The sequence below is a fragment of the Cuculus canorus genome, chromosome 1 (genome assembly GCF_017976375.1).
Source record: "Cuculus canorus isolate bCucCan1 chromosome 1, bCucCan1.pri, whole genome shotgun sequence".
Lineage (NCBI taxonomy): Eukaryota > Metazoa > Chordata > Aves > Cuculiformes > Cuculidae > Cuculus > Cuculus canorus.
The window spans coordinates 35,172,614-35,184,668 of record NC_071401.1 but is presented as its reverse complement, the minus strand read 5'-3'; the positions used below and the strand labels follow the sequence as shown (position 1 = coordinate 35,184,668).

Sequence of the window (12,055 nt, the reverse complement as noted above, 5' to 3'; positions counted from 1 at the left end):
AAAATCCCATTGGTTTTTCAGCCAAATGTCGTGGCTCAGGAAGAAATTATTTTTTTTAATGACATTTTTTGCCCCATTAGAGAATCCAGGTCGTGTCTATGCTTTCTTAACACCAGATGATATTTGCAAATATTTCACTCATACTTAAAGAAAATTTTCCTTGTAACAATATTTGCTGAACATTAAGGATTATGCTATATTATGCACGCTTTCAAAAATATATGAAAACATGAAATTATATGTTCCACAATATGTTCTATGGAAATTTTGATCTCTTCTTTCAGCTGCACACCCGATTATATTAAAGTTCACATCATAGTTGAAAAATCTTCTAAATTCCATCCTCCTTAATTGTTTCTAATGAAGCTGTAAGAAAACACCACAAAAGGTTGAAAACTAAAAATAAAGGATGAAATCATACTATTCTTAGCTGCACCCTGTGTGGCTCTTAGTCACAATTTACTACTGAACCACTGAATTGATTAACAAAATCAAAATAATTGTATTGACTGAAATATGAATAAGAACAGACTTTTTAATCAATATGGGCAAGGACAACAGAAATCTGACCAAATCTATTGTTAAAAGATTACTCTTCAAAGTACCAGTCATCAAAATTGCACCGGTAATCACAAATCTGTGTGGATTTTCCCATGTAAGATTAGGCAGTGACAGTGAACGTTAAGACGAAGAAAGCTCAAAAAACTTTAAGAGCCATTGAGAGCTGTGATCCAGTAAATCAAGCGTGATTTGCTTCATGTCTTTTTATTTAACTGCACTAACTTTCTTCAACTCTTATACTTTATAAAACAGCAAGTTACATAACGACTTTATTACTCCTAATTTATAGGTTAATAAGAATTACTGTTCTGGCAATATGATTTTCTTTCTCATGATATCAATATTCTACTTCAAACTCTTAAAATGTCTTTTTCTCTGTTATATTTATTACTACACATTATAGCGTTTCATCTTGGAAAGTTCTTTAGATCTCATATTAGGAATGATCCTTTTGAAATAATATAGCTATAAACAACATGTCAGGAGTTCAAGATCAAGACCAGAGCAGATGTAACACAAAACAGGAGCCCAGTTCTGCTTCCTCTGTCTATTTCAGCAGCTGGGATGGGTGACATAGTGAACAGTATGTTGCCAGATCTGGTCCAAAAATATACGTAGACTGCGTCACAGTACTATGCAGTGTACCTTGATGAAAGATGAAACAATGCTTTATGAAAACATAGAAAAGATCCTCTCCTGAAATTCTTACACAGCCTGTCCCAGTACTGACCTCACTGAATAGGTAAAAATAAAGTTACAGAACGATGTTAGGTCAAAATCATACTAACTATAGACTGTATTTACATGATGCAAACATTCACAGGAGTTATTTTGCAAGAAATCTAACCTTTTAAAACATTGCATTTTAGCCAGGTAGTTCTGAACCTTCATCTGATGACAATTTAGTGTCTTTAGATACAGCCTAGACGGAGTATGTAGCAAAAACAAATTTGGGAATTGTAGAGTATGAACCTGCAAACTTACAAATCCATAGAACTGCCCCAGTATTCTTTTGGTGCAAAATGTTAAGTTCTATTAGCTGTAAGTTCTAATGAGAAAGAATAACTCATTTGCAGCACAATATATTAAAGTAAAAAAATAATACCTTTGTTTTCAGATAGGAATTTAAACCACTGAGAATAAATCCAATTTCTGTGAGGAAACCTGCTTCTACTTATACTGCAGAAGCGGCAGGCTTCTTTTTTTGCAGTCTTGAAATTTCTGAGCTGAGGTTTCTCAAAGTAAAGCATGGACTAGTGTATCTAATGACACAGAAGCACTAATATAGCTTATGGGTTTTTATTTCCCCTGAAGACTGTCTTCCTAGGTACTATGAGACACCTGGCGATGAAGCTGCACCGGGACTCGTCAGTAATCACATCACAAACATCAGGTGCCCGAAGTATTAAGAATGATCTGTACCTTATCTTAAAATGCTACAGGACTGCCTAGTGCAGCAGCTACGATGTTTCCCAGCTTGAGAGCTACTTGCAACACAGCCATTCTTTTTCAGCTGTTGTTCAGCAAAAGCTGTGACCACGGTTTTCTTTCTTCATTCCCATGTCATTCCTGATATATTTGCAAACCTGCTCAAGTTGCACCACCAGTATAATGATAAATAATCTCTAGGATGATCAACACTGCTTGCCTATATAGACAGTTTTCTACACTACTGTTATGTCCCCTTGAGGAACCTATTTTCAGAACATACTTGTTTAGAGAAACTATATTTTTCCCCTTATCCATACAGTCCTTTATTTATTGGAAACCTGCAAGAAGAAATTATGGCTTGTTTGCCCAGGGAAAGGTGAACTGAGTAACACAGAACTTCTTGGTAGGGGAGATAATGAACATACATATGTATGTTTGTACATATTTCTTTTTCTAATATCTGCTCTTCAAAATAAACAAAAATCCTGTTTCTCTTAGTCAGGTGAGTAGGTCAGCTTGATTTACTCCCCAGTATGAGACAAACAGAATTTGCCTAGTAGTCTTTAAGATCTAGAGTGAACAGAAATCCTCTTTCAGACATATAGAATTTCCATTTTCTCCTGTTTTTCTTTTTTTTCTCCTCAATAAAAATGAACAGTTTGGACCTTAATTGATTCAAAGGTTGCATGGAATTTTGAATTCATCAACGATAATTGTATAGCACTGCCCTATATTTAAATATTTTTAGCTGACTTGCCCTTCGAAAACACTGTAAAGTAGATTTAGAATATGATTGCTGAAGTTAAAAGTAATGAAACATGCAGAAGTGTAGCTATTCTGACTTCCCAATATGTTACCAAACGTTTTTCTTCATACACATCAACCTCATGTGTGCATCCAATCACAAATAAACTATTTTCAGAGCCTTTAAGCACTTGCAGGTCTCCTGCACCAATAAAATCTGGAGGTATACTGCACCTTTGGATATCTGCCCAAAATTTTATACATATATATGTATGCATGTTTAAATTATTTAAATTTTATGGTACTGAAGAAGTTCATTGATTCATGTAAATAACACATGCAATCAGGGCAGGCAGCTGGATACCACAAAGTAGTGAGTAAGCACACAGCTTGTTAAACCATGACTAACATGTACAGAAGTCACTTAAAGAGAGGAAAGCTTACGCCACTCTTACACACATCAGGCAGGATTTTATTCAACTACTGGTCATTTTGGGGTCAGTCTGAAACCCATAGTCATTAAGTAACACTTTACTCCGCAGGTATTCATTGATATAAATTGGGCTATATGTAGAATAAAGTAGTTTTCATGAGAAATAAGAGAATCCTAAAGCGTATTGGCTTTACTAGCTCTTACTGCAAATGAAAAAAAGCACTGTGCACTCCTAATAAGAGTGAGAAAAATTGGATCTTACTAAGAAAGTAATTATTTATTTGATCTAAAATATTTATAGACTCAATTGGATGTACTAAGTAATAATAGAATATTTAGTATGTGTGTGTATATATATATCTCCATAGTTATATAAGTCTGTACGTACATATACAAATATAAAGTTTTAATAACAGGCTCCTGCTGGAGCTTTCTGCCATTAAACTCTTGCCGAGAAAGTGAGAGTGAAGAAAAACAATCCCATTGTATGAATTATACAGTGTGACATTATCATGGTTTAGTAATATATCTGGAAAAAAATAAAGCGAATATTAGCTAGAGAACACTTACACAATCCTTTGCCTTTCCCTTACTGAGGTAACAACGAAAACTGCTTTTGTGAACTGACTAATGAAAGGAGATGATAAAGCAGCTGTTTGGTTTCTGTATCTTTTTCCACTGGCTATGCCTTTGATTCCTAACTGTGCAATTTGCTTTCCCAGATACAGGTTTCCTGGAGTGATTAAGGATATAGTAGATCCAGAGAGAGGGCTGATCCTTTACTATTTCCCCTTAAGTTTGCATTTTGAATTTCACATGAGGTAGAAGTACAGGACCAGACACAAAGTAGTGCCTACATTCCAAATGCAAATTTTATATAAAATTTACTCCAGGGATGTGGAAATGGAGAATACAAAATGTAATGCAAAACTATTTGAAGATCACATTTCTATCTAGCTACTTTAAGTCTGGGACTTTCCTAAAGAGAAGTCAACTACTCTGTTTCATAATGTGTATTTGTTTTATCAATACAACTACAAAATATAGTATCAATAGGTATGTTTGAACAGGTTGTTCACTAGGGAAAAATGAATGCTTACTAATCGACTAGCTGGACCATCTAAACATCCAAAACACTCTGTGTAGACATTCAGGGAAAGCACAGGAATATTAGATATATGAGGAGTTACAGTTAACATTTCCCACAGTTGCCATAATGAAAACTATTATAGAAACCACAACACACCTTTTAAAGGGAGGAAATTCCTCTTTCAGCTTTATATAGATGTCAGGAAAAAAAAAATCATGATTGATACACTGTAAAAAAAAGGAATCATATTTTCCATAGGGATTTTACACTATAATTGAATCTTTACTACTCAGTAGCATCGATACATGAATTAATTGCTTTGTGTAGACATTACACGATTGTAGGAAAGTATAATTTTCTGTCTTTTAGCAACTATTACACTTGTCAGTAGGGGAAAAAACGTGGTTTTTTTTTCTTTAGTATTGTGATAGCTCCATTTTACAGTAAAAAAGTTGACATTACTTAAAACAAGTGTCATTGAAAGTTATTTGTTTTTTAAAACATGAATTATAAATCAAATTATCTCTGTTTGTGCCCTAACCTAAACTCTTTCTTGAAGTGTCACTTTTTGTTAAAATCAATTTCAGACTCCGCTCACCTAATTGATAGCAACACAAATTCATGATAGGCATAAAATGAAATTGTTTTTGTGACACAACTCAATAGTATGTTGAGGATTAGTTCACAGTGACCTTGTACAGGCAGACCTTTTCCTTTTTTTTCCTTTTTCTTTTCCCCAGGTTATTTCCAGTTATACATTTTATAGGCCATCGGTTAGGAATTTTCGTCATTTAACTTGTCAGTTACCAATGGCCACTTTATATAGTTTGAAACATTAGATGGAGCTGGCATCTAGAACATTCGGTTTTCACAGACTACAGGGTATGATAACTTTAAGGTGTTATTCATTTTCTTTCTGTTCACCAAGTGTCTACAATCCAACTTTCTTTCCCACTAGCTGCATACACAAAATGAGTCTGTGTCATTTCTGATACACTCAGCTCATTCCCCTATGACTCAGAACAACATATGAGGAGAACCACAGGATAAAACAGATATGACATTTCAAATATATTTAATAGTCATTATCCAGAGCCTGCTTTCAATCCAGAAGTTAAAAATCACTTTGGAACACACCTGTAGGATTTGAACATTAAGCTGCATTAATCATGAAGTAATACTTAAATTAAGTCAACTGGAGCCAAATTCTGCCCTTGCCTTCGCTTTAAGAGTCACTGCTCTGGAATATATTTTCCGAGTTTGGACTTTAAACTACCTGCTAAAAATTAAGTTATTACTTGATTAGCACCCCATATCCAATGGTCCAGATTCTGCTGTTTCTCACATTCACAAAAGTCGGTAGATGACAGTGTGGATATAACTGGCAGCAGAACTCAGCCCAGCTGCAGTGTCTAAATGAGCTTTGGTAGAAGACAGAGCACGTAAGTCTTTCACTATAAAGCAATCATCAATATTGACTCAGGCTACTGGAAATCTGACTAGTTGTTTTTCTGTTTTATGACAGTATGTGACTTTTGTTAACATTTTGGGATCGAAGAGAATCACCACATACATTTTCTTCCTATTTGACTAATCAGAATTTTCAACACTGAGAGTTTTGTTGCTTATGGGGAGAGGAGGAGGCAATGTGGTCCCAGTGATACTTTTCTGAGTCAAAAAATAAATATTTATGCATATATATTCTAAAGAAGGAAATAAAAAAAATAAAAACATGTATCTTGGAAAGATAGATCGTATTTACATACAGGACTGGAGGGCTATAATAAACTGTTGCAATAGATGTTCTCAGTGTGTAGAGTTTCTCCCATGTCCTGTTAGTTACTGCAGATGATATGACTGCTCCAGAAACGCCCTCTCCCTTCTCCACCCCAAACCAAAGCAAAGTAAAACCTGTGGAAGCACCCACCTGTCTGACGACTTTCTGGGAAAATACCCCAGCGTGCCCCAAACATACTGAATGCCTGACTGCACTCTCATATGCACCTCTTTTTTTTTGCACTGCCGTAACTGTTTCAATGGGTATTTACTTTTCAATCACACAGGAAACACCAGTGTGACAGCAGAACCAGACCCACCAGATGTGGTCGGGTTCTACTTTCATTAAGTGACTTGTATTGGTCCCTTCAGTGGTTCCTTACAGCAGATTTCACTGCAGACAAAAGGTGAAGTTTAACCAGCGTCTAAAGTGAGGTCCAGGGTATTCTAAAAGTCTCCTACCTGAATTATGGACATCCGGCTCGGGGGAGCCTCGCTGGCGTTAGTCCCTTGCCCTGTGAAGCTGGTGTGGCAGCCCACATGTCCCTGGGGTACAGTCAGGTTGTTGGAGGCAGGCTTCAGGTACATCACCTCAGACCTGGGAGAGCTGAGGGGCAGGCGGGTCTGGTAGTCAAAGTACATGGGTGAGGTGGCCAGGGATGGGCTGCTCACCACGTTCATGACATTGAGGGGGCCCCGGCTGTCCTCGCCCTCACTGGGCACCAGCATAATGTCATTCTTGCTGATCTTCTTCTTCTTGCCCTTGCCCCCTCCACTGCCACTGCCTCCTCCTCCCCCGCCACTGCCTCCCCCTCCTCCCAGCTGAGGGTGGCTATACTCGGCAATGCGACAATTATAGGTGCGGATCTCCTTGTTCTCTCGCTTGCACTTCACGGCAATAGTGATCATGGCAGCCAGCAAGATGATGGAGACAGTGCTCAGCGTCACGATCAGGGGCAGCGACAAGTCCCAGTGTGGTCGCCGGTGCTGCTCGCCATTCACCTGTGGCTCACCAGCTTCAGGCAGGGGCCCTGCCAAGGCCCTGACAATGAGCTTGGCCACTGCAGAGAGGCTGGGCTTGCCATGGTCACTGACTTTTACCACCAGTTCAGCCACAGGGCTGAGCTCCTCCCAGTAAGGATGCAAAGTGCGTATCTCACCACTAGTGGGGTCCATCTCAAAGAGGTGTTCCTCATTGCCTTCCACAATCTCATACGTGAGGCGCCCGCTCTCCCCAAAATCACTGTCCAAGGCGCGGACGGTGCCCACGGGGTAGCCCACCCCAGCATTGCGTGGCACCTGCAGCTCAGCGGTGTCATTGATGAGAGCAGGCAGTACGATGAGGGGTGCATTGTCATTGACATCAAGCACAGTGACACGCACTGTGGCGTTGCTTTCGCGATGGGGTGAACCCGAGTCTTTCGCCAGCACGCGAAACTCAAAGTGCTTTGTCTGCTCATAGTTGAAGCTCCTCAGGGCGTAGATAGCACCATTGGTGGGATTGACAGAGACATAGGTGTAGATGGAGACATCACCCACATGCCCAGGCAGAATGGAGTAAGAGACTGTCCCATTTTGGCCCAGGTCAGGGTCCTGGGCCAAGACGGAGCCCAGGTACTCCCCAGGGATGTTGTTCTCAGGCACCTGTAACACATAGAGGTTCTTGCTGAAGCGGGGTGGGTTGTCATTCTCATCAAGGATTCGGACAGAAAATGACTTGGTGGAGTTGAGTGGGGGGTTGCCCCCATCACGTGCCACAATAGTCACATTGTACTCATCCTGTGCCTCTCGGTCCAGGGGCCGGTCAGTCACCACAGTGTAGAAGTTGTCATAGTTCTCCTCAAGGGTGAAAGGGACGGCTCCGGGCCCACCCCCACCACCCAGCACCCGGCACTGCAGCTGTCCGTTCTTGCCTGAGTCACGGTCAGTGACCCGCACCAGGGCAATGACAGTGCCTGGTGGGGCAGCCTCACTCAGTGCTCCCTGACGAACGGAGACAAAGCCAATGGTGGGTGCATTGTCGTTGCGGTCAATGAGGCGGACAGTGACCTTGCAGTGAGCAGGGATGGGGTTGGGCCCCAGGTCTCGGGCCTGGACATCGATCTCAATGAGGCCGCTCTCCTCATAATCCAGGTTACCCTTGACACGGATGAGGCCGCTCTGTGGGTCGATGCTGAACAGGTCTCGGACACGCTCAGGTGCATAGCCACTGAAAGAATAGAGCACCTCTCCATTGGTACCCTCGTCAGCATCAGTGGCGTTAAGGTCAATGACGGCAGTGCCCAGTGGTGCGTTCTCTGGCAGCTCTACCACGTAGGAGGCTGCCTCAAAGACTGGGCTGTTGTCATTGGAGTCAATGAGGCGCACGTTGATCTGCACTGTGCCAGAGCGTGGTGGGTCACCACCGTCCAGCGCAGTCAACACCAGGGTGTGGTGACTCTGCTCCTCACGATCTAATGGTTTCTGGATGACCAGCTCAGGAAACTTCGTGCCATCACCGCGGGACTTCACATCAAGTGAGAAGAGACCATAGTCATCACGGGTCAGCAGGTAGGTGCGCAGCCCGTTGTCCCCAGCGTCCGGGTCGTGGGCACTGGTGAGAGGGAAGCGGGTGCCTGGTGCGGCATTTTCTGAGATGTCCATGTCCACCTGGTCAGAGGGGAATGTCGGCGCATTGTCATTCAGGTCCTGGATCTCCACCTTGATCATGCAGATCTCCTGGTCATTGGCAAACACCTCGAGGGACAGCTGGCACTTGGTGCTGCGCCGGCACAGCGCCTCGCGGTCAATGCGCTGCTTGGTGTAGAGTAGACCGCTCTCCCCGTCCACATCCAGGAGGTGAGGGGCCGAGTTCTCCAGCACTCGGAAGGTGGACTTGGGGCCACGGCCGCCAGCGGGGCTGCCACGCTCCGCAGGCAGCATCCCACCTCCCGTCGTGCCTGCCACCAGCCGTGCATCGCGACCGATGTTCCCAATGACTGTGCCTGCTCCCTGCTCCTCCGGCACCGAGTAATTCAGGTTCTTCAGCGACAGGGCGGGAGCCCAGCAGAGGAAGAAGCAACAAATGGAAAGGTACATCCCCGAGCAGGGGTGAGGGTGGAAGCAGCTACAGTGGCAACCAAGGTTGTCGGTTGTCCCCGTCTTCTCTGCCTCCTGCGATGGATTTGCTCTTCCTTTCTAATCTGTCGGCTGTCTTTTTCTTCTATTTTTTTTCTTCTTCTCTCTCCCCACCCCTATATTTTAAGTTCCTGAACCTGTTGCTCTAAAACATCTGCAGAGACACAGGATGAGAGGCAGCAAATGGACCATGTAGCTCAGAGGGAGGGAGCAACAGGGAGGGTCGGAGCAGGGAGGGGGAAAGGGAGGAAGCAGCTTCGGCAGCGTTTCAGCAAGCGCTCGCCGTGCTTGCAATCCCCTCGCAGTTACTTGTCTGTCCAACTTCGGCAGTGGGAGGATCTGAAAAATCAGAAAATTTGCAAAAGATCTTCTCCTCCGGGCAGGCGAAGCGTTCCCAATCCTTGGATCCCCCGCAGATGTACAAAGGATAATAAAAAATAATAACAATAATAAAAAATCGCGGCAGTGGTTGTTTATCTAAAAATAATAAAAAGATATATATTTTTAATACGTGTATTTATATATACATAGGAAAGGGGGATGGCCACAGGTCTGTAAGCTGGGGTTGAAAACCTTATTTGCTACTCATCGCTTGTGATGCTATTGATGGAGTGGAGGGGTGGGAGAAAGACAGAAGGGAAAAAAAAAAAAAGTCTCTGCTTGTTTTTGAAGCCCTCTTCGTGTGCAGTGAGAGGCAGTGAAATGTCTGATTGCACCGCGGGGTTGTTGGTTTTCAGGGAGTGTTTTGCTGCATTTAGAGATCTAATCTTGCATTGCTTGCGGCAGAGAGCTGCATCTCGCTGCCCTCGGTATTTCCCCCTTCTCTGCCTCGTACACCCTCACTCTTTCCTTCCCGAATCAGAAGGCGAAGGAATGAGGATTGCAGGGCAAGAGGGGGAAAACAAAACATACCAAAAAAAAAAAAAAACCACCAAGAACTAGTGTCAGAATTTGCAGTTTCTCTCCCTCCCTCCACTACCAGCCTCCCACTCGTCCTTTTGTGGAGAAAAAAAAATTAAGAAACCCACATGCCGACCTTCATCGCTAGCACTAAATATATATTTTGAAGAGAAATCACAGGCTGTGCTCAATCAGTTGCACACACTTGGGTTTCTTTAAGACAGGCCAGTAGCCGCCGCCACCACCACATCCTTTCTCTCCGTGTGTCTATGCATGTGTGCGTATGCGTGTCTGAGGAGCTGCACTTTTCTCGATGCAGTTTCATCCCAGTTTGCTTTTCTCTCCAGCCGAGAGGAAATCAACAGGCAACCCCAGTGGCTGGACGCATAGATTGAGAGAAGGGGGGGAAAAAAAAAAAAAGAGAGAACGAGAGAGAAGGGGGGGGAGAGAAAGAAAGAAAAGCCACCACACACTCTCTCTCTCTCTGTCTCTCGCTAAAAGGGAAACAGTCTCTGTATTCACAGGGCTGCGCTGTCAAGTGCCTCTTTTCTTTCTATTCAGCATCTCCTTCCAATGACACTGCTGCCTAGTCCTCTTCATTTAGGGGAGGGGAGGAGAGGAAAAACAATCCCGGCGATGAATAAAGTGGGAGATCTTTTAACCGACTAATTCTCTTATATTAAGACCTATGCAGTTCCGTGATTGGTGTGATGCATTTTTTGCAGTCTTTTCAAGCTTTAACAGTCACTCTGAGTATCTCAGTACAGGGGAGAAGAGCGGCGGCAATGCCAGATGCGCTGGCCGCCCTCGTCATTTACCTTTCCCAGCGATACGGTGGGATATTTACGATTGGTAAATATTGGGGAAGAGTAAATAAATTTTATTTCAGGTTTGGTTTTGTTTTTTACTTTTTTTTTTTTTTTTAAACAACCAGAAATAAATGAATGGCACATCCAGAAATTCAGGTGTTCCAATCTTCTGGATGAGTCAGATTCAGCAGAACAAATCACATTCACTATCGCCTCATGTTCCTCCCTTCACAGACATTAGTTGCAGCTTCTTCCTAACGCTCACTGACTCACTAGATAGACAGAAAAGAAAATATCAGATTTATATTTTGAAGGGGGAGGAGGGGAGAGAAAAACAAAAAACAAAAAAAAAAAAGAGAAGAGGGGTGGGGGTGTCGGATCCAGCTACACTTTTACTATACCTCTTTCTCCGGGAGACTGAGGACCAGGAAAACAAGGCTGTTATCCACTCACTGGCACAGAGGCGCGTCTGTCTCCTGCTTTGCTGAGTGTTTTTAACCGCCTTTCCTCAGTGTTATGTGTGAGATAAATCAGAGATCTTTCATATTAAAAGGAAAAAAAAAAAACCCAAAACAAACAAAAAACATAGGTTCCCAACATACAGCTCACAGATCTAGTTCCAAGTCTCAGTTCTGCACTGTTTTTTTCTCCTTTATTTGAGTCCAGACCCAAAGTACACAGTTAATTCTGCAACCTGTGGTGGAGAGGCTTTCGAAAGAAAAAGGAGAAAAAACAAATATTCTTCTGCGCCTCATGGGTGGGTGGCCCCTCTCCAACAGACGGTCTCCAGTCTTAGCCAGCCAGCACGCGAAAGGAACGCCGACTCCCGATAAACCAGATCCATTCCACCAGCCGCCCGCAGGTAAGTGGCGAATTCGGCGAAAATTCAACAGTTGGAGCCGCTCTCGCCCCTCCTCTCCCTCACTGCAGCACTCGCGGGGCCGCCGCGCCGCGCCGCGCTCGCCCAGCGCCGCTCGCCCAGCGCCGCTCGCCGACTGCCTCTATTCACCTCACGCCGCGGCTTAAACATTGATACGGATTCCTCGCCAGCCAATCGGCGGCTGCGGCGGCGGCGGTCCCCAGCTCCGAGCGGCCAATGGGAAGAGGCGGGAGGGCGCGGGGGGGCGGGGCCGCGGCGGGCGCTGGGTGTCATTGATTAGATCGGTTCGCCGGGAGGGAGACGCGCAACGTGCG

At 43.6% G+C, this 12,055-nt stretch overlaps 1 protein-coding gene across 6 annotated transcripts in view; it reads right to left on the bottom strand.

Moving 5' to 3' along the window:
- The window catches only part of PCDH17 (protocadherin 17), a 93,018-nt gene extending 81,185 nt beyond the window's left edge, over nt 1-11,833 (bottom strand). For 4 of the 6 annotated variants that reach the window (XM_054074596.1, XM_054074625.1, XM_054074616.1 and 1 more), the window contains exons 1-2: nt 11,263-11,833; nt 6,498-9,629 (exon numbers count right to left, since the gene is read on the bottom strand). In XM_054074596.1, the coding sequence (XP_053930571.1) occupies nt 6,498-9,113 (2,616 nt within the window). In that variant the 5' untranslated portion in view covers nt 9,114-9,629; nt 11,263-11,833. The remainder of the gene's footprint in view (nt 1-6,497; nt 9,630-11,262) is intronic. The other 2 variants (XM_054074605.1, XM_054074608.1) reach the window with 2 other exon arrangements.
- Between the last annotated feature and the right edge of the window lie 222 nt (nt 11,834-12,055).